Genomic DNA, 23,743 nt, shown 5'->3' with positions numbered 1-23,743 from the left:
GTGGCGGGACGGATGGAGCAAGGGAACAAGCGAGCAAGCTACCTAGGTACTTACCTCCCTAGAAGATTTTGTGCCGGCAGTGACGGTTCGGCAGATATAAGCTCCTATTCGAATCGATGCATTGCCCTCCAAACAGAGAAACCATGAGATCATCTCTTTTACCAGCACGTACCACCTGGATGTTAGTGTTGCGGACCATGTAAACCGCGAAGGCTGGCCCGGGGGACTGTGACCAATGTAAGTAATCCGTAATCCGTACCTGCTGGTACTTACTGGTTCTTCTCACTCAGTATCAGTACCTACTTGGGATGGAGATACTTACTTAGGTGGGTACCTAGAGGCTGGATTGAGAAGGAACGTTGTGTGGTGGCGCCACGCTTGCCAATAGCGCAAATACTTAAGTAAGTACAGGAGGCCCCCAAGGGGTCAGGCTTGGCTCAGGGAGTACCTAAGTTGCTAATGTGCCAAGAGTACCTGTTAACTCACCACTCACCTCATCAGCGGTATATTTATGTGTAGTTCCGTACCTAAGTTAGTGACTGGTAAGTAAGTAACGCGCCGACGAAAAGCCAGCTAGCCAGTTTCTGTACCCCTACCAAGGCGCGCTTTTTTTCAAGCTTGGCCGGCTGTCGTCCGCCTGTCGTGCAGCAGCTCGCAAGCTCCCCAATGGCTTTTAGCAGCGTCCCAATTTCCGTAGTGCAGACGCACGAACCACCGTGGAGGCATGCGGCATGAGGCAGCTGGTGAGGTTCTCTTTACCCCAAGCAGCCGAAGAACCTCGTGTTCTTGCAGGTACTGGCTGCGGAAGGCATGAACACACCTCATATACCTACGAACCTACTCGCCCAAGTATTTACTTACTTTGACTTGCCCGTACCTAGACCACATTTGGAGGAAGCAATACTTGGTACTTAGGTATGGATTACTTACAGAGTAAGTACCTACCTACTTATAAGTAAGTAAGCAAGGTGCCCCAAACCAGGCTCACTTCGGCTGCCGTCCGCTGTGTGTCTCTCTTTTTTTTCTCTCCAAAAAAGCCCCCCCCCCCCTAAGTATAAGCCCCCCCTATAAGGCCCCCGCTAAAGCTCCCTGGCTCCCCAAATGCCCCCTAATAATACAGCCAAAAGCCCGCTAGCCTCTTCCCCAATCATATGTAGACCGTTTTGCAAATCGCCATTTCCCGCCTCTCTCATCGCCTTTCCCTCTCTCTCTACTCTTCCTCCCCTCCTGCACCAGCGTCCTCTTTCTTTTTCTCTCCCCCCCCTTCGCCTCGCCGCCCCTCCCTGCTCAGCCGTCTTGCTGTTGTCCCAGTGTCGTGTCGCTGCCCGCACCGGCTTCTCACAGTCCGTTTTAGATTCTTTGTAAGTTCGTTTCTTGTTTCAATTGCGACGATTCATGCAAGACGTGCGCGACGGGTTCTGTCTTGTGCTCCCCGTCAGCCCCAACAGCAGGTCGCCCCTGGTGGAGTTTTCAGGAGTTCGGACACACACCTGCGCAAAGACACACCACAACTATGCCAATCGAGACGACATCAGGAAATGACTTTCCCGGATAATTCTCATCGACTGCCATGATCAAATCAACACGTGCAGCTTCTATTGACTCAACATCCCTTTTACTTGTCAGCATCTTGACTGTGTTGCACACCCGCTGTAGCTGCCACAAGCTCGACGCATCGATAATCGCCATTCCTCCCCGCCCACGCAAGCGCACCGAATCGCGAACCAGAGAGGAATGAGGACGTTTACTAACGGGGTTGCCATCATCACAGAACGAAAGACGTCATAAAATCGCGACGCCTTCTTCTTTCCCACCATTTTTGCCGTCCAATTTCGTTGCGATTTCTTGACGCCGACCCTCGACACCCACCACGATGCCTCAGTACGCTACGAGAGACGGCGACACGGCACAGTTCAGGAAGACCAAGCAATCTATGGCCGACCTCAAACTTCGCAGGTTAACCGAGCTTAACAACCGTCTACGCGAGGATCTCGAACGCGAGCGCATTCCCGTCAGCACTGCTTCGAGAAGGTGAGGCCCAATCTAGCTGCTCAACAGTGGCGGGCAAGGGACACAGCTGACATGTTTGATAGTATCATTGCCTACTGTAACAGCACGAGAGATTACATGGTGCCATCAGTTTGGGGCTCCGTCGCAAAGGGCGAGGATCCCTATGCACCGCAACAATCTGGCGGCTGCTGCGTAATCATGTAAAGTGCTCACATCGAAAGGATGAGGCCGTGCACCAAAAAGGCCTCGTGAATCACGAGATCCTACAGGAAAAGGAACTTGCCAGCCGATTTTTTTGTGCTCACGAAGCGCGCGGTATATCATCATCACCGAAATCGAGGCCTGAAATTAGCGTATATCCCACGACTGGAAAACAACGAGCTGCGCGAGGTACTCGCTTCGCTGCTTATAAGCCACCGCCAAACGAAACAGGCAGATATATACACCACACAGCTTTCTCTTTTTTTTTTTCTTTTTTTTCCTTTTTCGGCTTTTCTGGCTCGGCGTTGGCACCCCCTTTGTAACATCAGAGAGGGCATGGACGAAGGCGGAGGAAGAAGCTGCGCAACCTGAACGACATGTGTTTCTTTTTAATTGTGGTAGATCTTGTCATCCGTCTTTTATAACTTTATTTTTCAGGTATTTCACTGCGACTGCGGAAAAGAGACAGCGGCGAGGAGGAATGGGAGGCTTTTATGAGGGTCTAAGGCCAAGGGAGGCCGATCATTAAGCATGTATTATTTCTTGCCCTATCCTTTTTTTGAATGGTTTATTGGCCACATCTACATTACCTTTTCCATCAAAGTCGCTTCATACTAGCCCGTGATGCCATGTAGAATGGAGACGAATGCTGTGTGTAGTTGTTTGCAGACGCAATGCAACCACCCAAGACGGGCCTGTGACGCCCAGGTACGGCCTTCGCATGGGATTATGCTATGCGATTGCGCGATTGGCAGCCGGTTCGCGGCCGTCGGCATGACTCTCGTCTTTAACGCGTGGACATTGCGTCCATAACACATTGCCTGATTTACGTCGTCATTTTTTTTCGTGCTCCTCGGCTGGAATGGATAAGGGGAATTGGCCACAGTTTGGTTCTTGGAATAGTATGATGTATGATGAATGATGCTTTTCTTTCTTTTCTTCTTTCCTTGCCCGCAAAAAAGAGACGCAGAAAAGGTAAAAAAAAAAGAAGCCCCCCCTTTGACAACATGATAAAGTACCTACTCTTCAGGTTGTGTGGGGAAAGCAAACTTACCCCCGCCGCCGCCGCCCGCCCGCGCCCGCGCCCGCGCCTTTTCTTCTCCCCAGCCTATCGTCACTTCTCTTTCCAGTTATCAAGCCCTTCTCCGGAAAGATCATTTCAAAAAACAGGAGCCGCGCCCGTTGTTGGTCCACCAACCGGCCAACCAGCCAACCGTCAAGACTCACAGCACAGGATTTACAGAGGGAGAGGACAGAGGGAAAAGAGAGAGAGAGAGAGAGAGAGAGAGAGAGAGAGAGGGAAAACTACAGCGGCAGCCAGCATGACTACCGACGAAGACGCAGTAGCAGGGAGACAGCGGCTGCCCCGCGTCAGCATTGAGTTTTGCACGCAGTGTAAATGGCTACTGCGCGCCGCCTATGTGAGTTTTTTCTTTTCTTTTTCTTTTCCCGCTTTCAATATTTTTGCGCTTTGTCTTTTCTATCTTCTTTCTGTTTTGCTTTTTTGCCTTTTTTTTGCTTTTTTTACACCTCGCCGCCTGGCATTTGTTTGTCCACACACACACACATACAGCCAGCCGACCAGCCTTGATTTATTTTTGGACAGTACAAGACACATAGGGGGTGAAAAAAAAAAGCAAATTGAAACCACAGTGGAGAGAGAGAAAAAAGACAAAAGAGAAAACGAGAACTGGACCGAAAATATGGGTTTATAGAAGGACAATGCTGACACTCGACGGTGTTTGGGGGGGTTTCGCACAGTACGCGCAGGAGTTGCTCTCAACGTTTTCCACAGGCTTGGGCGAGGTCGCCCTGCAACCGTCGACGGGAGGCACGTTTGTCGTCACCATCCAGCACGAGGCGGAAGCGAATGACGGCGGCGCGGCTGCGGCGCCCGAGCGAAAGGTGTTGTGGGATCGCAAGGTGGACGGCGGGTTTCCAGAGACCAAGGAGCTCAAGAGGCGGGTGAGGGATGTGATTGAGCCGGGCAGAGACTTGGGCCATGTGGATAGGGATCACGCGAAACCGGCGCCGGCGGCAGCAACAGCGGCGCCGACGGTGACGGATGAGACCAAGGAGACAAAGGAAACGAACGTTGCGGGCAAAGAGTGTGAGGATTGCAAGTAGAAACACAAAATTACATGATTTTTTACGAGACGTTCGAGGCGTACGGATCGAGTGATCAAGATAAGCAGAGGCGCGCGTTACCAGTGATATGGTGGGAGGAAGCGCACAGAAACATGATTCACAGCGAGATAGCAAGACAGTGGAGGCATCGACTAGATGGATAATGTTTTATCGAATTTTATATCAGTGAAGCTAAGAAACAGCCGTGTCGTTATCAAGCATTTGAATTTTTTCGGTTTTTTTTGTTACATTTGGCGACATGGGTTCATCTCTGGCATAGAGCGGCGACATGGGGAATCCGGACATGGGCGACGATCACGTCCAAGACTCGGGATGCCGCGGCAGCTAGAGGAAAAGACGGCGAGTGGCGGCAACGTGGAGTTGCAGTCGGGTGAGGGTGGTGAGGGGCTGGAGACGTCATGGCGAAGACGCGACCCAACATCATCGAAGCGGGCGCAGGAGATCACGGCAAATGCCATGAGTGGCGACTCGGGATTTAGTTTAGCGACGGCCAAACCTGCGAAAATAGTTAGAACCAATGCAACATGATGATTGGTGAGCAGAGGCGGGAAGGACTCACTTCTGCTTCTTCTCGGCAGGCTTGAGGATCTGGAACGAACACAACAAGCTCTCGTCGACACTCATCATAGCGCCGGCATTGTCAAACTCGCCGCAGTAGTTGGGCGCAGAAAAGAGAGTGACGAGCTGGCGCTTGGAGAAGAATTCGTAGCCATCCTCGACGACTTGATGAGCACGGCAAATGAGATCCATGTCGTGTTTCTGAAGGAAGCGGGACACGACGTCTGGGCCAAATGTGAAGGAGACACCACGATCGTTTTCGCTCCAGCCGGTAATGTCCTTGTCGGGATCAGACCAGAGGAGATCACAGAGAAGACCGCAATCGGGGATCTGGGAACAATTATTAGCATTTCTGTGTAGATTAGGAGCCGAGCATGAGCGGCAACATACGTCAGTGGGACGCATGACGCGACGAATCTGCTCCATCGAGTTCAGGTCAGGGCTGAGACCACCGTGCATGGTGAAGATCTTCTCGTCAATGATGGCGGCAATGGGCAGGCAGTTGAAGCAGTCGGTAAAGGTCTTCCAAAGCTTGATGTTGTAGCGGCGCTTGCACTCGTCGTAAAAGCCGTAGATGCGGTTGATGGAGGCGCATTCGTGGTTGCCGCGGAGGATGAAGAAGTTTTCGGGGTACTGAATCTTGTAGGCAAGAAGAAGGCAGATGGTCTCGAGGGACTGCTTGCCACGGTCGACGTAGTCACCGAGGAAGAGGTAATTGGCCTCGGGAGGGAAGCCGCCGTACTCGAAGAGGCGGAGGAGATCGTAGTACTGGCCATGGATATCGCCGCAGATCTAGGTGGGGGACGGATCAGTCGGCTGCAAGGTGCTGGGTTGAGACGATACAAGAAGAAAAGAGGAGAGAGAGACAGGGCAAAAATGTTGGGGAGAGTAATGATGAGCATACCTTGATGGGAGCCTCAAGCTCGAGAAGAATAGGTTGGGAGATGAAGATCTCGCGAGCCTTGGTGCAGAGGTAACGGATCTCGGACTCGAGGAGCTGGACCTGCTTGCCGGGGCGGCTGCCTCGGACTTCGAGAAGTCTGTCGATTATAGAGTCGAGGTCGACATCGTGCTGGTCGGCCATTGCGGTCGGTTCCCTATGGCCAGGGGTAGCCGGCAGAGGAGAGCGAGGAGGGATACGCAGACGCGGCGCGGCAGGGCCGGGCTATCTAGGGATGACGATGCTCGGTGTGCGAGGAGTGGCGGGGCAGAGGAGCCGGGAGGTTGTGTAATCGCAAAAGTGCGGAGCACGGGTGTCGGCAGCAGGAGCAATAGCAGCAGCAACAAGAGGAGCAGGCCGGACAGTAAATGCGCTTGACAAAAGTTGCCTTGGTGGCAATCTGGATGAGGAGGCGTCGTCTGTTAGCAAGCGCATTACCAATGCGAGCGGCAATGGTGAAAGGAGGCGAGAGGAGGCGAGAGAATAGGCAATGTGGCGAACTGGAAAGTTGCCTCTGGACAGAGCAATATGGGAGGACAGATGGAATTGCAGTCGCTGGAAGCAAAGACTTGCAGACGAATGATGGGCCGCTGAATCACAAGCTGGCAAGCGAAGAAAAAAAAAAGGGCCACGGGTGGCAGCAAAAAATTATGGCGTGGTGTTGAGGGGCGAGAGCAGGGAGGGGAGGCGAGATAGAGCGAGAGCGCGAGTGGCACAGCGTGTGTGTGTGTGCTGGGGAAGGGGGACAAAGCGGCGCGCGACAGGCAGTGAAAAACAGGCGGGCTCACCTCGTAAAAAAAAAAGTGACGACGGCGAAGAAAAAAAGGGCGCGCGTCAAGTCAATCAGCAGCAGAGCGGAGCAAACAGGATGCTCTAACGGCTCGCCAAAGCAGGATAATTCAGAAACACAGTGTGCCTTTTTTTTTTCTCCCTCTGATCTGAACTTTGCAGTCGAGATTTTTTTCGCTTACTTCGTCGTTGAGCGGGAACTGAGAGAGCTCGCCGCGATTCGCCGTATGTATTCGCTGCAAACAAGGCAAGTTGTGTTGCAAGCTTTTTCTCTTGGTCGCCAGGAGGTCAGTACAAGCAAGAACTTGTCCTGTAGTTCCGTGGAATGGTCGCCAGGGCTGTGGTTTTCGAGAGAAGGAAAACCCAAGATCACGTCTTCTTCTTTGTTTTTCTCGAGAGAAAAGACAAAGGTATGGATGTTTCTCGCGTTGGTAAGATGAACGCGTTCGCCGTGTTTTGTCGCTTTGGGGGAGGACAGATGAATGTCGCCGTTTGGGTGTCGCAGGAGGGAAAAGAGGAACGAAAAGTTGTTGCTGTTGCGGAGGAGGGGGAAGTAAGTAGTCTTTTTTTTTTTTTACTTGTTCCTTTTTGGCCTTGGCCTTGGTCTCCAATGCGCCCGGCTGCTGGATAGCTAGGTACTAAGGTAGGCTTGCCATGGCTGTGTGTACCTACTGATACAAAGCAAGTACCTGCCTTCCTTTCTCCTTCCTTGGTTGAGTGGACAAGAGTCTGACTGGTACTTACTTGTTCCTCTCCATCGGTTCCTACCTACGTGGACTAGACTGGGCAAGTACCTTGGCTAGCACACCTTTTTAGTGGTTCAGCGGCACTGCGCAGTGCGGGTGCTAACAAACAGGCATCAGGTAACAGGGTCAGGGGAGGGGAGGGGGGCGCAGCAGAAACGGAAACCAGGGAAGCTCTCTCTCTCTCTCTTTCTCTTTTCCCTCTCTTTCCGTCTCTTGTTGGGGCATCCTTATTAATTACTTAATTACTCGTCCTTTTTGTTAGCGTCGTCCATACCCTCAAATGTCAACAACCAGCTTCATCATCACTGAAGCAGGCAAGCAGGTTCTCCCATCATCCTGTACTCGCCGCCGCAATGCTCTATCCTCTTCTCAACCTGCCTCGGAGCATCTACCTACCCGCGCTCTGTCCTAGGTAGTTCTGCCGTAGCCTGATTTGACAAACTAGCCACTTGGCTACTTGGCTACCTACTCACCCACCATACTCACTAACTAGGTACTCCATATCTCTCTGCCGCCCGCCACCACGACGTCAATGCAACTCCGTGTCTCGCCTCCAGCATCGTCAAGGACCGCCGCTGCTGCGCGCCCAGCATCCATGTCTCGTCTTGACAATTGCTTACCCGCCAATCTTTCTCTATCAGTAGCCTGATTGGCACGCGACATCCCACTCGGGCGTACGTACTCCCTACCTCTTTTTGCTCTTGCGTCCCACCGACAACAACGTCTTTCCGACTGCGAGCCTCACCACTGTCGCCTTGGTAATAGACTTTGTTCACATACGTACTGGTATCAGCTCAAAATACTCCCACCTGTTCCCCTCTCTCTTTGAACTTTCTCCATACTGCTACTGATCACCTCGGCATCTACTCAGTACCTATCCTTGACTCTTGCGACTCTATCATGACAGCCCTGCGCCGCCCACACCCAAGACAAAAACCACCGGATAGCCGGAACGCACCCTTTTTTTTCTTAACATTTAACTCTCTAAATATATAAATCTAGGCCTTCTCCGCCACCCCTGGGCCGTAGCCCCTCCCCTCCCCCGTTCCCACCTTAGCGCCCGCCCCTGCTGTGGAGGGGGGGAGTACTTACTGGTACTGGTAGTTGTGTGGCTTGGAGATCCTGGAATACTACTTCATTCAATACGTACCAGCAGTTGCCTCGAAAGAACATGAAAGACCAAAGAACGCTTGGGTCCTTTTTCTCTTCCTTCTGTTGCATTGTGGAAACTCTTTGGACGATTTTCCTCTGAAAGCACTATCAACCCCTGCTAAGTAATGGGCTCTCATCCAACATATCCCACAACCCTCGCGCATCCGCCTCTCCTACCCTAAGTACTTACTTTGCCAGCCTCATGCGCTCCCGGGAAGCAGTGACAAGAGAGACACCCAGTACACTCTTCTATTAGTACCCGACGCGCGACACTTTTTGGCATGGCTCTCGTTTCTGGAAAAAAAAAATGTTGGCGCTCTCGTATGACGCCACTACCAGGCCCGCCTCTGCATTACATGCATCAAACTCTAGTGACAAGGACCAGTCATTCTCTCCACGTACGTCACCTTGCTGCTTCTCTTGCTTTTCCATCTTCACTCTCTTTCGCCTCAAATGCATATGTTGATTTGCCCATCAGGCGTTGTAACCAACCAACTTACAAGAACAGCAAGACAAAATCCACTCCCTTTCCCCTCCATTTCACAAAGGTGTCCGGAGTACGGATACGATTTAATCTGTGTGCACTTCCCACCGCCTCGCCTCCTCCATCACTTGCACGAAATCTCTTTCCGCTGATGTTGCGTCATGGAGTGTGGTACCCTGAAACCCCTTGCTTCTCAAGTGCCCAACCAAGTCATTTCGCTCATCTACTTAGTCGCTCTGGCCGTGTCTGTCGTCTCTACGCCTGTCAAAAGTTTCTTTTTTTTTTCGCCGTATCCCTTTTGCTTTGGGCAGCTATCATCACTCCCCTCTCCCGTCTTCTCTTACCATGGTTGCCGGGGAGGAGCATCGACACCCCTGCACCTGTCATCTTGTAGATGCCCAACAGCCCCTCCCGTCAGGGGCCAAAGCTTTCAACCTTGCGTGCATTCTCTGTGAGCTTATTCAACCTTGCAACCGGAAACCTTGCAACCGGGCACGCAGCTACAGGTACGGAGTACGTAGAACGTATGTACTGAGTAATAGATCGGGAAGTGCTTGTAATAGAACCCGACGGGACGCGCGCGAGTCCGGATCCTGATCCGACGTGGACACCGCAATTCCCACAAGCCAGCCCAAAGAAGAGAAAGGCTCACAAAATTGCTGTGTGATTACCTCACTTGCAATGGAAAATCTTTCATGGCCCTTCAAAGGTCCAACCAGCGTCCAGCGAGTCATTCAACCAGGTATTCGACACCAAAAGAGAGAGATGCGAAAGAAGAAAATGGCAGCAGGCCAAAGTTATACATGCACGATCCGAGGCAGAGAGGCACATGCGGCCATCGCTGCGCCCAGCCCCCCATCGTGGCCTCAGCAAATAGAGTTGATCAGAACCAATGAAGAAGAACGAAAGCCCGCCTGCATATATTACCTGCATGCCGACTGGAGCTCGTGATACCTGCCCTCTTGCTCACTCACCTTTTTTCGGCTTACCACTTTTGGCCTCGCCAGCCTGTCACGCATAAACTTGTGGAGGAAGAGGGCAAGCCAACAGGTTTTTTTTTCTCTTCTTCTTTTTTCTTTTCAAACAAAATCCATTTATTTTGTTCAAAAAAGAGCCATATCCCTATTTTCGACTCTGCTTCTGCGCATCATCGCATCATCTTTGCACGTCTTGTTCCATTGAAAAGGAATTCCAGTCCCCTACTTTAGATGCACTGCATGATATGTAGATACACAGACACATATATATGTACATGAACGATTGTGTCAAGCGAAAAAAAAAGGGGAAAAGGAAAAAAAAAAGGAGAAGAGGGCAAACTGAGAAAAAAAAAAAGTAAACTAGCAGGCTTTCCTGCCCATTCAGTGCGGGCAGCAACGAATGATTTAAAGAAAAATAAAGTAAAATGGTGCATATATTAAATGAGAATCGGCCACAGCAATGTGACCGACAAAACGAATGCAGCTTGTTCAAGGATGCCAGTCCACGCCACAGTATAGAACAAAACAGCTAGGTAGTAAGGGATAATAAAACGAAAATCCCATGTCAACGCCACCGTAAGCACATCTTTGATGCTTATATCCTTGCCAACGTGAAAACGGCGAAAGTAAAAAAAAACCCAAGATTGACAATCGTGGGTCACTAGTAGTGCGTATGGAGTAGTGGTACAGTGATTGCTCTTCAACATGGCCAGCTTGCCATGTCATGCTCTTCATCGCTATATCAATCATCGTCGTCGGCCCGACACCCGACGCGCGCGTGTCTCACTCGTCTTGGCCGCCTTGGCCACGGGTTCCTCCTCTTCCTCCTCCTCCTCCTCCTCCTCGACGCCAACCGTCAGGGCGCTGCCGTCGGCGCCCAGGCCCTTGAGCTCCACCTCATCGAGGTCTGTTAGGTCCTCGCTCAGCAGCCTCGCCGCGTCGAAGCCGCCAGGGGCCGCAGCGGCCGGCGTGTGCTCCAGTAGCGCCGACGTGCCCCGCGGCTCAAAGCACTTGAGGTGCCACAGGACGCCGCCTTCAGTCAGCGGGTCTGTGGGATCCCGACCTAGGCTGCCGTTTGATTGTGGCGGGGTGGGCGGTCCCTCCTGTGGCTGTCTCAGTACACTATAGTCGCCGCCGTCGTCTGGCGACGCAGAGGACGAGCCAACTCCTCGTGTTGCCGCTTTTAGGTTCTTGTCGGACTTGGCGGCCGTCAGCGCCGTCGTATCGACTATGCCCAGGCCTGATGTGTCCACCTCGATATGATCATGTACAACATCGTCCTCAGCCGTGTCCATAGCATCTGCGTCAGCATAAGCAGCAGCATTACCGTCCGCTGGGCCCTTGACTGTAATCTCAGTTGCGCTCACTGCGTCAGCCATTACAACATCTTGACTCGTCTCGGCTGGCTTTGTCGTGTCCAGGCTCGCTTCGATGAGAGATTCCAACTCTGTCACCAGCGGTTCTGGCGGCTTGTTGCTGATTTCGGCCTCGACTCTGACGGCGGCTTCTAAAAAGGGCTGCACGCTCTTCAGTATTCGCTTGCCCAGTTTGCGTCGCTCGCGAATATCGGCAAAGCTGGGCTTCGATAGCGATGCGGCCGCGCCTTCGAAACGCGAGCCTGAGGTGCTTTCATCGTCGGGCACCTCCGCTGGCGGCGTGCGGATGCCCTTGCTAATCACCTCGCAGAGATCCTGAGCGAATAGCATGACAGTTGTATAGTGCCGTCGCTCGACGCGCTCCGTGACGCTCTCGAGACCCTCCTCGAACAGCTCTTTGTCAAGTGAGATTGCCTTTTCAATCGCAGGCTCAAGCAGTTTCGCTACAGGAAAGTAGCACTCGTCCACAAAGTCAGTTTCCAGCTCGACAGCTTCCACGCGAAGTTCCTCACGCCGCACGATATCTTGAGATAGCTCCTTGAGCCACTCCAGATCCTTGAGTATGTTCTCAGCAAACTCGACCCGCCGCGCCAGCCGCGTCCTGCCGTTGGGGCCCATCGACACAAAGTCACGCCTAGTCAACTCCATGGACGAGAATGCCTCCATCTGCAACTGTAGCCGCTTCAACAGAGCCGCTCCGCGGCGCGCCTCGCGCTTCAGAGTCCAGTACCGACAGGCCTCACCCAAGAAGTCCTTGCGCTTCCGGAACGGGAATCGCTGGATCGAGGCTTCCACCACATCATACACGGCTTGCGGGATAATCGGTGCGCCGGAGGGCAGTTTCCACAGGTTCTTGGGGGGCTGGCCCTGCCCAGTGCGTTCATCGGCACCGTTGCCGAGGACGGCCGAGTTCTTGGCGCCTGCTATTTGGCTCTCGTTGGCAGGATGTTCTGTGATCGCAACTCTATGCTGGGTAGCGAGAACATTCGCCATGGCCTGGTTGTCGGCCCAGATCCGGCCGCGCATGTTTCGTTTATAAAACTTCTTCGCCGCGCGGGTGGCCTGGTGAACATTATTTTCTATCGTATAATCTGGCGGGCAGTGGTTATGGCAGAACGCCTTGAGAACCATGCTGCCATCGAGCACGGCAAGCGCGCCGTGGCTCGTCTTCATCTTGAGATAGAGGCGCGACCGCCGGGCACAGGTAACATGAAAGGCCTGATAGCAGTTCTTGTTACTGCACTGAATGCACGCGCCCATCTTCTGCCGGCAGATGTAGCAGTTAAGTTTCCATCGCGTCTTGGGCACCTTTTCGACGTCCATCACGGGCTCCATGAATGTGTGGTTGCCGAGCGAAATCTCGGGAATCCACATGGCACATAACAAATGTGCCCATTTCGACGAGTTTGTCTGCTTAAATGCACCGTCCGTATTAGGGCAAAAGATGCAGGTAGGCACGCCACGCCCGCACAGCTGGCACTTTCGACAGAGCCACTGGCCTTCGGGGATGAACGGCACTCCGTAGCACTCTTGGTGGACGGCCAGGTTGCACCCGTCACAAAACACGATCGCGTTAGTGTTCTCGCAGTCGCCGTCATCGCAGATGACACACTTGCTATCTGGTTCATCTCCGCCGCCACCGCCGCCGCCACCGCCGCTTTGAATCTCGCCGTTCACCGCCGCTGCCGAGCTTGACCGTGGGCGGTGCGTCTGCGGTGGCTTGGGGTTCGGCTTGGGAATGCGCCGCTCGAGCGCATGCCACTCTTTTTCGATCTTGGTCATGGTAATCTCAAACACCTCACGGGTGATGGGTTCCAGGTCGGCCTGCTTGCGCTGTGCATTGTGGTGCTCCAGCCACATGTCGTCCTGCTCGTCCATGTCGTACTCGACACGTCCCAGCTTCTGTACGTGCGGCGCATGACTGCTGCTGCTGTGCTCCTCCGATTTACTCGGTATTAAACCCAACGATTGCTCCGCATCGTCCTCTGCGCCAATGTCAATAGCGCGCAGCAACGTCTCATCGGGTCGTGGAAAATGGTCACTTTCTTGATATCCTACATTACTCATGGCCTTGTCGACGTAACGGGCCTGCCCAAACGTCTTGCTCTCAAAAAGCTCTATGCGGTTGGTCTTGCGGAAAGTCGGCTGCTTGAGATCGAGCCGCTCTTTTGGTGTTTGATTCGAAATGGGCAGTATCCGCGGCGTCCGTGGCGTCTCCATCATGGGTGTGGCTCGCAGGCCGTAAAACGAGACAGACTCGCGCACCGTCCTTCTTGAGCGTCGAGAGGGCGTCATTGTGCCTGCTGCCGATTGTGAATCGGGTTGACTGTTGGTATCGAATTGCGGCTGCGGATTCGGTGTGTTGCCCGTGGAGACGGGGTTCATATGTCGTGAGGGTGTCAGCGTCCCATTGAGTGGTATGCCAGGTGTCTGTCTAGACGGCGTGCTTGGTGTGTCGTGTGCTCCCAGGACGCCGTCGACCTCGTCAGCGGAGAAGACGACGAAGCGCTGCCCAATATCGAGATTCGGATGGAATTCCTCCCAGCTGCGCTCCTCCCGGGGTTTATAGTCCTCAGCCTGCTTGACGGACGCGGCAACAGCTGCGGCGGAGCCCCATTCAATCTCTTCAAAATCGTCACCGGCCGTAGCCCGCGTGCGGGTGCTACGATCGCGACGCGGCAGCGGCACAGGTGAGACGGCGTAGGAGATGTCCCGACTAGATGCCGCACGGCGGCGCGAGGACGGTGCGGCACCCGTCCTCGGCGTGCTTGCGCCCAAAGCGCTGTCCGGGTCGACATATCTACCACCGCCGCCGGGTCCTCCGGGTACGTAGCGCCGCTTTCGCGCCGAAGCGGTCTGCCCTAGCTCGGCTAGACGAGCCGCCTCGGCCGCGCGGGCAGCACGTACCGCATTGGTGGTACCGGGGGGCCGGCCGCGCCGTCTAGGCGCGGGATTCTGCGGTGTGACCACAGGTGATGCCATTTGAGCCAAATGAAAGTAGATATATGTGTTTGTGTGTGTGCGTGTGTTTACTGTGTTTGTGATCTAATTCGGTCGGGATCGATGTCGGGAAGGAAGGGAGGTGGCGTAGTTCGCGTTTCGCGTATGGTTATTGAGAGTCAAGGGCAAAAGTTGCCATCTGTCGGCGCGGGAGGTAGAAACGAGGGTATGGTTGCTTCAGCACACGCAAGGCCCGTCTTGAGCGGCAGACTGGGCAACCATTTGCGTTGGCGTGCGTGATGCTGGGCCCGTGGCGCGGACAGAAGAGTCGAGAGGGCCGTATTCCGAGGGAAGGGGGGGGGAAGAGGAAAGAGGTGCGCCACGACGTGTAGAGGTCAGCTCCTTAAACGACAGGACGCATCCAACAAGGGGATCGATTCGAACGTGTAGCCGTGTCCAGATCGCCTCGTCTTATCAGCAACCGTGCATCCCTTGTCCGTGGCGCCGTAGAGAGCGTTTTCCTTGTGCGCAAAAACAGGCCAACGCGTGGAAAGAAGGTCGCCCCGTGCACGGGCCCTTGTCTACCCTGCGAAAGCTGGCCGCCCTGTTCCCTCACGAAAAAGGACGGTGCCTTAGTCAGCAGCTTCACGACCCCTCGACCCTAGCCTCCACTCGGCTTAGCGCCAGATCTGTCATGCACAGCCGAATTCTGGGGTGTGTCTGCGTCCAAAAGAACTCCAGAAAGGTCGAACAAATGGGCCGGCACACTCGCTCTTGTGGGTAGGCGGCGGCTGTCCTGCGTCAAGGCTGAACCGAGGAGCTCTTGTCACCAATGGATAGATTTTCAGGGTCCAAAGGGAGGGGTTTTTTTTCCCACCCCTCGCTCCCGTTTGCTGCATTTGAGTCGCGCACTTCAGTACGCCCCCCCATTCGTCTTCCAAGCTGGCGACGATAGTGGAGGCCAGCGCGGAGTGCCAGGCGTCATATCTATTCACATTATTTGCAAGGCGCGTTGATGTGTCGTTCCCGGACAGTTGCATTCAAGCCAACAAGTATTCGCTTCGACATCTGGGTACTGCAGAGGTAGCTTTCCAGAGCCGTGCCCTCGCTTCACCTCACCCCGCACAAGTTACATCGCACATGGATGCATTGACCCATAATCTGGTAATTGGTACAAGTCAATCGCTAGACAAAGAAAAAGCTCGTTATGCATTAGGAGTAGCGTGTGGAAGCGTAGAGGTTGGGTCGGGCTGATACAATTGGTTTGCCCAACAAACCCTGACTAGGCTCACTCGTCCGAATCTCACCGCAATTTCAGGTTCGAGATTTTGCTTGAGCTTACATACAAAAGGCGCCAGTTGCCCCAAGATGTTGTTGGCCCTCTTTCCGTCCATGCCACTCTTGCCAGTCACAGTTCACGGCACGGCAAGCGCGCATTCGAAGTCAAAGAAGAGCCAAGACAGTTAATTAGTACGGCCAGGACGAATATCTGGCCGGGGTTCCCAGGTTCTACTTGCACCCGTGTCGCAAACACTGTACGCCAAATCGACAAAAACCCTTTTTCAGATCCAGCCAACCAGGCAAGCAAAAAAATCAAAATCAAAATCAAGTCAACTTTGCTTTGTCAGATTAAAGAACATTGTCAACGCAGATATAGATAAGGGAATCCGTCAACAGTCAAAGCGACTACAATATAAATGCAAGAGAACAAAGAGAAAACGGTAGCAAATGTCACACATTCCAGGTAACGCCAATGCTATGCATGTGTCGAAGGACAACCAAGCAATCGATAAACACGAGTCAGGGAATAGCAAATCACAAGCGCAAGAAAGCAAGCACCGAACAGGAAACTGACAGCATGCAACACACACCTCTCGCCACATGTAATCACAGCAACAAATGCAAAACAAAAGCGACTCAACGGGTATGCCAACGCAAAATGCAGCTGGTGCAACCCTCGTCGCAGACAATCGACAGCGAAAAATGAAAAAGAAAAGGAAAGAAAAAGAAAGAAAAAACACGAAGGGGTATCAAAGGGGTATCATCTTCGTATTTTGCTTTGTTTCAAGCAAGCAATGCTATGTGCCCGCTAGCCCAGTGTGCGTCCACTGTGAACGGCCTGGACGGCAGGTACATGATGGGGTAGGTGACCAGCACGAAGCGAAGCAACATTGGACAAGCCAGTCACGTCAAACCCATGAGTAGATTCCCAGCTCTCCTCGCTGAGTGCACTCAAATACCCTTCTCCGACCGTGTTTCGGAGAGCCTCAATTTTGCGACGATAATAATCACCGCTGGCATCCCAGTCACTTGGCGGTGTCCATTCGCTGTCTCCACTTCTGTCCGGCTGCGATTCTACTTGCCGAATTGTGGCCTGAGTAGAGAGGATCGGTGCGAACTCACTCTGGTGAGGGGACAGGACTACTGGGGGCAAAAGCTGACGTTTTGGGGACATGTCTGGATTGCCATCGTCCGCCTTCGTGACAGCGGCAGTAGTTGTGCCGCTCGACTTATCAGCAGGCCCTTCAGATGCAACAGGCAGGGGCGAGCCGTCGCGAGTAGCCAGGTCAACAATTCTCCGTTTGGGTGTCTTTCGACGGCGGCGGGAACTGCTGCTGGCTTCGCTCGTGACTGCCTTTGCAACGGGGCGCTCCTTGCGAAGGACCGCCGGCTCTCTTGGGCCCTGGATAACGGCGGGTTTGCTAATGTCTACCGCGGGTACCACTACCGGGGCGGGCTTTACAACAGGAACTGAGTCTGGGATCGGGACGCGCTCGGTAAGTAGGCGTTTTTCGGCATACGTCGGCCCGTTGCCATCGATCATGACATCTTCAGTGTAACCGGGGGTTGCGCGGAACAGATTGAAGATGGTGACGCGGTAGTCCTTGTATACACGAGTGAAAGGGTTGCCTTCAACCCAAATCTCCCGAATTTCCGGGATGCCAGTTAGTCTTGCCAGTTCCTTGGGATCTCCGAGACGGTTGTCACGCAGGTCTAGACGCTCAAGAGGATATAGCCGCTCGATGCCAGCCAGCGACTGGAGACGGTTGGCTCGCAGGTTGAGGGCCGTGATGGCAGGAAGTGGATTGCGAGTTAGAGAGTGGAGTGAGTCTATCATGCAGTGGGAAAGATTCAGAGCTCGCAGTGCGGTGAGAGTGGCAAGGCTTTCCGGGACCTGGTTGAAAAGGTTGGAAGAGAGGTCGAGGGAGTAAAGGGTGTTGGAAAGCGGGGCGAGACTGGTGGGAGGGATAGTAGTCATGGCATTATCGGCCAAGCTGAGATGACGTAGAAATCTCCACTTGGAGGCAGGCAGAATCCCCATGGCGAGCAGGTTGCCGGAGCTGCCGCGGGTGTGGTGATGATACCAGGACTCCGAGAGGCTGGAGTGGGAGCTGCCAGAGCCGGATCGAGTGATTCTCTGGGAATTGCGGGTGTTGGTGCGGGACGTGGTAGGTCTCGACGGGGAGATGCTGCGAGGCCGTGAAAACTTTGCCGGGGACTTGGTGGGAGACTTGGAATAGTCCTCGCTCTCCTTCCTATTGAGAATGGGTCGGCTCTTGGGACTCGTAGGGATATCTGATGCGTCGGGAGGGGTGAGTGAGCCAATTCGAAGATCGGCCAAGGCGGCACGGGGATCCGAAGAGCACGGGAGAGAAGCCGAGCGGGAGAGTTCCGGGTGAACCAAAGACGGGCTGCGACGGGGACTGTTGGCCCCCCACGTCGTTGTAGGCGACGATTGGGCCTTGGAGGTGCGACGTCGTCGCTTGTCCATGTCATCCAGAACAATGTCGATGAGAATATCGGCAGGGTCCTCGATGCCGGCGTGTCTGAGAGTCAGCGATCGCAGCTGGTCGGCCATGCGGTCCCATCCAAAGAACTGGCGAAAGTCGATACTGTTGACCTCCAGGGCTTGGAGGTTCTTGAAAGCGTAAAGGGGAACGGCTGAGTCAAAAGGAAACTCCTCGTATCCACGGATTAGTCGGGCTCGCCAGTCAGGGGCCAGTTTCAGGCAGGGAATCTTGGTGAAAGCAGAGTAGAGATATTTCATGTCGGCCTCGAGGGCAGCCTTTTGACGCTCAGTCCGAGCAGCTGAAATGCTGGATCCGATACCTAGGCTTGCCCACAGTGAAGACATGCCGGACATGACACTTCTGACGCTGGAAACGGAATGGATGGAGGTGGCATCCGTGCTACGGGTCCTGGAACGCTGGTTCGAGCCGCTGAGGAAGGATACGTAGTTGGCGGAAGAGGCGCTGTCGTGCAGATTCTCCAGACGAATCTTCATGGGTCCAACGGATATTCCAAGGTCCTCGAAACGAGAGAGAAGATAGAAAAGATGGTGGGGTGTCAAGGCAAGCTTTGCAGACTTAACATTATGCGAGGTGAAACTAAGGTTACCGAGCGATAGAGCAGCAGCGAGAGAACCTGTAGTGGAAGAGGACGTGGAGGGGCGCTCCGAGACTACAGGCAGCGGCGGAAGGGTCGCGGCACTGGTGCTCTGGGAGGGTCTGTGGCGGCTCTGGCGTTGAAACTGTAGAGCATTGGCGAGAGCTTTTTCATGGGTGCGCACGAAAGTGGCAAGTTGCTATGGGGTAAGGTAAGTATGTATTGACATCGAGGGGGGAACCGCTGTCGGGTCGGGAAGGCAGCGTACTTTGATGAAGAATTCACCGTCTTCAGAGTCCATCTTGGCGGAAAATGATAGTATAGACCAGGAGAAACGTATGAGAGAGTATAGATGCGAACCGCGGGGACAAGGAACGTGTGTGAGGAGGTCGGGATCGCGAGACCAGTAGTTTTAACTCGCGTACTTGTCCGGTTCGACGTGCAGGAACCGATCGACCGCAGGCTTAGAAGGCAACGCCAACCTAGACAACGAGATCAATGTTAGCTAGCCATGAAGGTTGGTATGACAAGAAAAGCCGCATGTTCTGCAACAAGGCGTGGTTCCTGAGCCGACCGGGGCGGTGACGAGAAGGATTTGCCGAGCAGCGCAAGCGGTTGTCCCAGTACAGACGAAGCGGATGCAGGACACGCATGCGCGGACACAAGTGTTTCATGGGACATGCTGCGAGAGAGGATACAAGGGGGCGACCAGAGGGCGGTAAGCGAAAACAGCGAGGGGGGCTAATTGCGTCTGCAAGAGGGAAAGAGAGGCTGCATGTGTGTCTGGTCATGGACTCGAGCACAAACGAGGGCAAGGCAACAGAAATGAGCGGGCGTTGAAAAAAAAAATGCTGCACCAAGGGTGTGGACTCGAGGATCATCACGGTGTCGAGATGTGGCGGATACACAATAGCAACGGTTTTTCACGATATGCAAAGCGGCAAAGTTGAAAGAGAAAGGCAAAGAGCATAAAGAGAAGTCAAATAGCAAGTCAAGAACAAGAAAGAAAGAACAAAGGCCAAAGAACGTACCTTGCCTGGAGAAGGGAGAGAGGAAGACATCCGTCTGAGAGGGAAAAGATGACTGGACGGATAGGATACTGGACAGCTGAGTAAGGAAGGCCAAACACAGCGGGTTCCAGTAAAGACGTTTTCCTCGCTGGCTGCGACGGCCAGAACTGCTGAGGAAAAGGTTTGTGAGAAAAGAGACGAGGAAAACCACAAACACGACTGGGGAGCAGAGTCGTGATGTTTGTTTGATGGTGTTGACAAAGGAGGAGGAGAGTAGAATGGGTAGGGTCCAGCGGTGCGCCGAGGAGAAAAAAGGCAGCGGAGGGGTTCGTTTTAGCGGCTCGCCGATAAGGAGGACGGGCCAACCAAGACCAGTAGCACAGTCAGAGAGGTGAGGCAAGCAATAACAGAGAGAAGAGGGAAAGAAAAAAAAAGTTGGGCTAGCAGGGGGGCGTGTGCAGCGGTTCTCTTTTAGTGGACGATAGGGGGGGGAGGGGGGTGAGCTTTCCAGATGGCCTCCCCAGTGGGCAAATGGGCAAATTACAGTGGTGCATGGGGAAAAGCATGTGAACAAGATGGGCATGTTTGTAGCGGGCTCTAGGTGAGGTACTGGGTAAAGGGCCTTACGGTAACTACCTTAGTGACCTGGCTGCCTACCTTAGTAGGTACCTACCTCGTTGTAGTACTCAGTAGTGTACCTTGGTAGTGGATGCTTCCGGGGGGCGTGGTGACGGGGTGTGGGGGCGTCTACGGGCGTTGTGGCGCCCGAGGAGCTGATAATCGAACCGCTATAAAATTACAGGCGGCTCTCGTCTGGTGCCCATTGGTGACTATTGGTGGCCGTTGGTGTCAAAATGTGGTGATTTCGCCTCAGCAAAAGGGTCACCCGGTTGCACCCAGCGGGGGGCGGCGGGGCACGCAGCAGGTTGACACGGCCATCTGACACGGAGCCAATGACTGCGACGGGATGTGGAAAATTGTGTATGATGAACGCATGTGCAATGTTGGAGCTGCCTTCTTTTTTTTTTTTTCTTGTGTCTTCTTCCTTCTTTTTTAGCCGGACAGAGAGAGAGATGAAGGAAATAAAGAAAAAGTATCAAGAGGAAGCAGGCGACGCATCATGCTGGGACACAACCACCACCTCACCACCTACCTACCACCTGCCTTAGTACCTACCAATACCTAACCCACCCACCAACAACAACAACAACAACAACGCGCAACCTACATCAAGGCTTGCTCCGTCGACCCTCCGGCAAGATCCATCTAGCTGTTGGGCACCTAGAGTCGTCGCTACCTGCCTATATCTCATTGCGTCATCTCCCAGATTTGAAAATAGCCTCTGCCATGGGAAAGGCAACTTTCGTTTTTGCCTCGTCTTCCCAGATTATTATACTGGAGCAGAGCAAGCCCACTGCATTGTCCTCCTACCAGCCAGTGGCCCTTGCCCGTCCCGCCAAGCGCTGTAGTGGGGGGAGGCTCTGCAAGCCAGCCAGCCTCAAACTGTATTCGCTACATCAGTAAGTACCTACCTACACTTACTTGGGCACTGTAGCCTGTAAGTACCTACCTAGGTATTGTATTAGTTGACTGGTGCAAGGTTCTCGCTTGTATCGGAACCACCCCTCCTCATAGCATTTCATGGCACTTCATAACACGGACCTGGTGCTTGCTCACGAAGCAATAATGAGAATAATAATACTCTACCAGTTGTCAACAAACACTCGTGTTTGTTATCTCTGTTGTTGTTTTTTTGTGCCCTTTTTTATTTTCCAGTCTTTTCGTTTCCCTACAAACGCGGCCGCATTACGTATGCCCAGCCTCGGGAATGGCTACCTACCTACTCGTTACCTGCCTACACCAGAACTAACATGATATCTCGGATTTAGCCGCTGCCTTGGGCAACAATCCAATTTCGGCTCCGAAGTGGCTGCAACCTTGACTCTCCCAAGCCCTCGATACCAAGACCTCTTTTTTTTTTTGTATAGTTCTTCTTCGACCCATCATTGGCATTCTGCAGGCCAGAGCATTAGCAGGTATCTCGTTCCCGTCAGCCAGTGGCATCCAATGCGTCTCCCTTGGTCCCATCGTTCTGCCTGGCCAATGTCGCTCATCTCGCGAAACCGCCGCCACAGAGTACTAATTGGTAGCTGCAGCGCTGTAGCGACCAAACCATCCACTTCCCTTTCATAGAGACAGGGATTGCACTGGCCACCAGCCGCCTGTGGGGGGAGGGGCAGCAGCTGGGCCGGAGACAATGTCTAACTTGACTTGCGAGGGGGACCCTAGGGCGGCATGGCGGCTGATGCAATTGCTTTGGGCCTGATGCTGGGTATTTGCAACACCAGGAAATTACTGACGTGATATCAACAAGGACGGCAATAAGACAGCGAAACCGTATAGAGTACTACTGATACGATGCGATAATCTCGGTTGTCGCGACGCAAAATTGCCTGTCCGCCTCTGCCGCTCGATAACGAAGCATTGACTCTTGCAACGTCTTCCTGTTTCTCTTGTTTCCTTTTGTTTACCTTTTCTTCCCTTTGATTCTATTTCAAGCGTTCCCTCCAAGACATGCTCACAACACACCACTCGCGTGGCTGGTTCCCCCTCTCCCCGCATGGACTGGTATGCAAGGAGCATCAATCCACCGTGCTGGTCGCCTATTGACGATGCTTCTGCATATTTTTGTTTCGATCCTTTTGCCGACCAGCCAGTGGAATTTCCATGGCCAAATCCGGCTATCCCTTCCCCAGCATTCGAGAACAAACGCGCACCTCGACACGCGCATCCCAGACAACAGACTGACTGGCACACGTTCCCCAAGCACGGACAACTTCCCGCAGTGTCATGTATCTAGTATACAAGACACCCTTGACTCTGTCGCACTTTATTTAGCTGTTGACTAGCATGCTCAGGCGTGCCCGCCTGTCGCAGCCCGGCGCACATCATCCGGCACGGCCGTTGCGATCCTGCCTGCCCTTCGGAAAACACACACACAAGACGCAAATACACGGGCTGCACCTTGGCGCTGATCTTCGCTGCGCCGTACCTACAGGCTACAGCTGCAAGCTCTTGGCTCTGATATCTGGCTGGTTTCAGCACCTACTCATGTAGTAGCCTCAAAAGCTGGGCCCCGGGGCCTAGGCCGCTCCAGACTTGGGGACGCCGCATGGGCACATCTTCGGCATCGATGCCGCCCCGGTTGCAACCCCAGGCGCCTCCTCCAGACTCAAAATTGTACTGTACATTTTAAGGGCTTGCGCTTTCCTGGTACTGAGCATACATCTGCTGCACACTCATGCATCTCGGTCTTCATTTCGACTGGTGTCCAATAATAGCTGCGCCGCCACAGACCTTCCTACTAGTGTCGCCCCGGAGGCTTCGTGGCGTGCCCGCGCCGGCCGCTTCGTCCAAATGACAGGTCGTCACGGGCTTGCGCCGTGCCCCCCTTCTTCCCGGGGAGGGAACAAGAGGATGCGCCACGAGGACATGCATTTCGCCTCGCATATCACCCATGTAGATTAACAGAAAACGAAGAGGGGGCCCTTTTCGCACTTGACATCATTTCGGAATCCGCTTAGGCCCGTCATTTCACCATCTTCTTTTGGGCTTGCTTCACTAGCGTTGGAGATGGCAGCAAGAAACCATCTCTCTGGAATTCCCTTCTTTCCGTCTTGCCAGAGGCTATTCTCGTTTTCTACTAGCTGGCTCCGGGCCGCAATCTTCACCGTGCGACTACGGCAGTGGCGCAGACCTCTGTCCAAGGGTGGCAGGTATCCTCCTTTTGGCACGGCCTGTAAGTCATGTATAACATGGGCCTGTCGGTCGTAAACTCGGCCATGTTCATCCTCGTCTCTTGAATCTTGATGGTGTCGGCCATTTTCTAGTAATCATGTTATTTCTTTATACGCCATGTGTTCCCTATTTAGCCCTGAATAGCCTGTGGTCTTTCTTTATTATCTCGTCTTCTGTCGCACTATCCGTACTTTCTACATCATTGCCCCCCGCCGCCTTTACCAAACA

General features: G+C 53.5%; 5 protein-coding genes across 5 annotated transcripts; 2 read left to right on the top strand and 3 right to left on the bottom strand.

Moving 5' to 3' along the window:
* Positions 1 to 1,873: 1,873 nt before the first annotated feature.
* V2A60_005374 (guanine nucleotide-binding protein subunit gamma) lies at positions 1,874 to 2,214 on the top strand (the record flags this gene model as incomplete). The annotated part of the gene is made up of 2 exons (XM_083256686.1): positions 1,874 to 2,031; positions 2,094 to 2,214. 2 exons carry the CDS (start codon positions 1,874 to 1,876, stop codon positions 2,212 to 2,214), a joined length of 279 nt encoding a protein of 92 aa, XP_083112812.1.
* A 1,319-nt stretch (positions 2,215 to 3,533) lies between these two features.
* On the top strand, positions 3,534 to 4,338 carry V2A60_005373 (Rdx family-domain-containing protein; the record flags this gene model as incomplete). Its single annotated transcript, XM_083256685.1, has 2 exons — positions 3,534 to 3,632; positions 3,973 to 4,338. 2 exons carry the CDS (start codon positions 3,534 to 3,536, stop codon positions 4,336 to 4,338), a joined length of 465 nt encoding a protein of 154 aa, XP_083112811.1.
* Positions 4,339 to 4,839: 501 nt separating this feature from the next.
* Positions 4,840 to 6,001, bottom strand: V2A60_005372 (type 1 serine/threonine-protein phosphatase catalytic subunit GLC7; the record flags this gene model as incomplete). Its single annotated transcript, XM_083256684.1, has 4 exons — positions 4,840 to 4,855; positions 4,919 to 5,247; positions 5,308 to 5,709; positions 5,822 to 6,001. 4 exons carry the CDS (start codon positions 5,999 to 6,001, stop codon positions 4,840 to 4,842), a joined length of 927 nt encoding a protein of 308 aa, XP_083112810.1.
* Positions 6,002 to 10,751: 4,750 nt separating this feature from the next.
* On the bottom strand, positions 10,752 to 14,363 carry V2A60_005371 (PHD-zinc-finger like domain-containing protein; the record flags this gene model as incomplete). Its single annotated transcript, XM_083256683.1, has 1 exon — positions 10,752 to 14,363. The coding sequence occupies one exon, from the start codon at positions 14,361 to 14,363 to the stop codon at positions 10,752 to 10,754; it is 3,612 nt and encodes a 1,203-aa protein (XP_083112809.1).
* A 2,047-nt stretch (positions 14,364 to 16,410) lies between these two features.
* V2A60_005370 (leucine-rich repeat domain-containing protein) lies at positions 16,411 to 19,008 on the bottom strand (the record flags this gene model as incomplete). The annotated part of the gene is made up of 2 exons (XM_083256682.1): positions 16,411 to 18,906; positions 18,976 to 19,008. 2 exons carry the CDS (start codon positions 19,006 to 19,008, stop codon positions 16,411 to 16,413), a joined length of 2,529 nt encoding a protein of 842 aa, XP_083112808.1.
* Positions 19,009 to 23,743: the final 4,735 nt, after the last annotated feature.

This window comes from Cordyceps javanica, chromosome 3 (genome assembly GCF_051103115.1).
Source record: "Cordyceps javanica chromosome 3, complete sequence".
NCBI lineage: Eukaryota > Fungi > Ascomycota > Sordariomycetes > Hypocreales > Cordycipitaceae > Cordyceps > Cordyceps javanica.
Note: the sequence above shows the minus strand (reverse complement) of the source record. Positions and strands in the feature narration are given on the sequence as shown.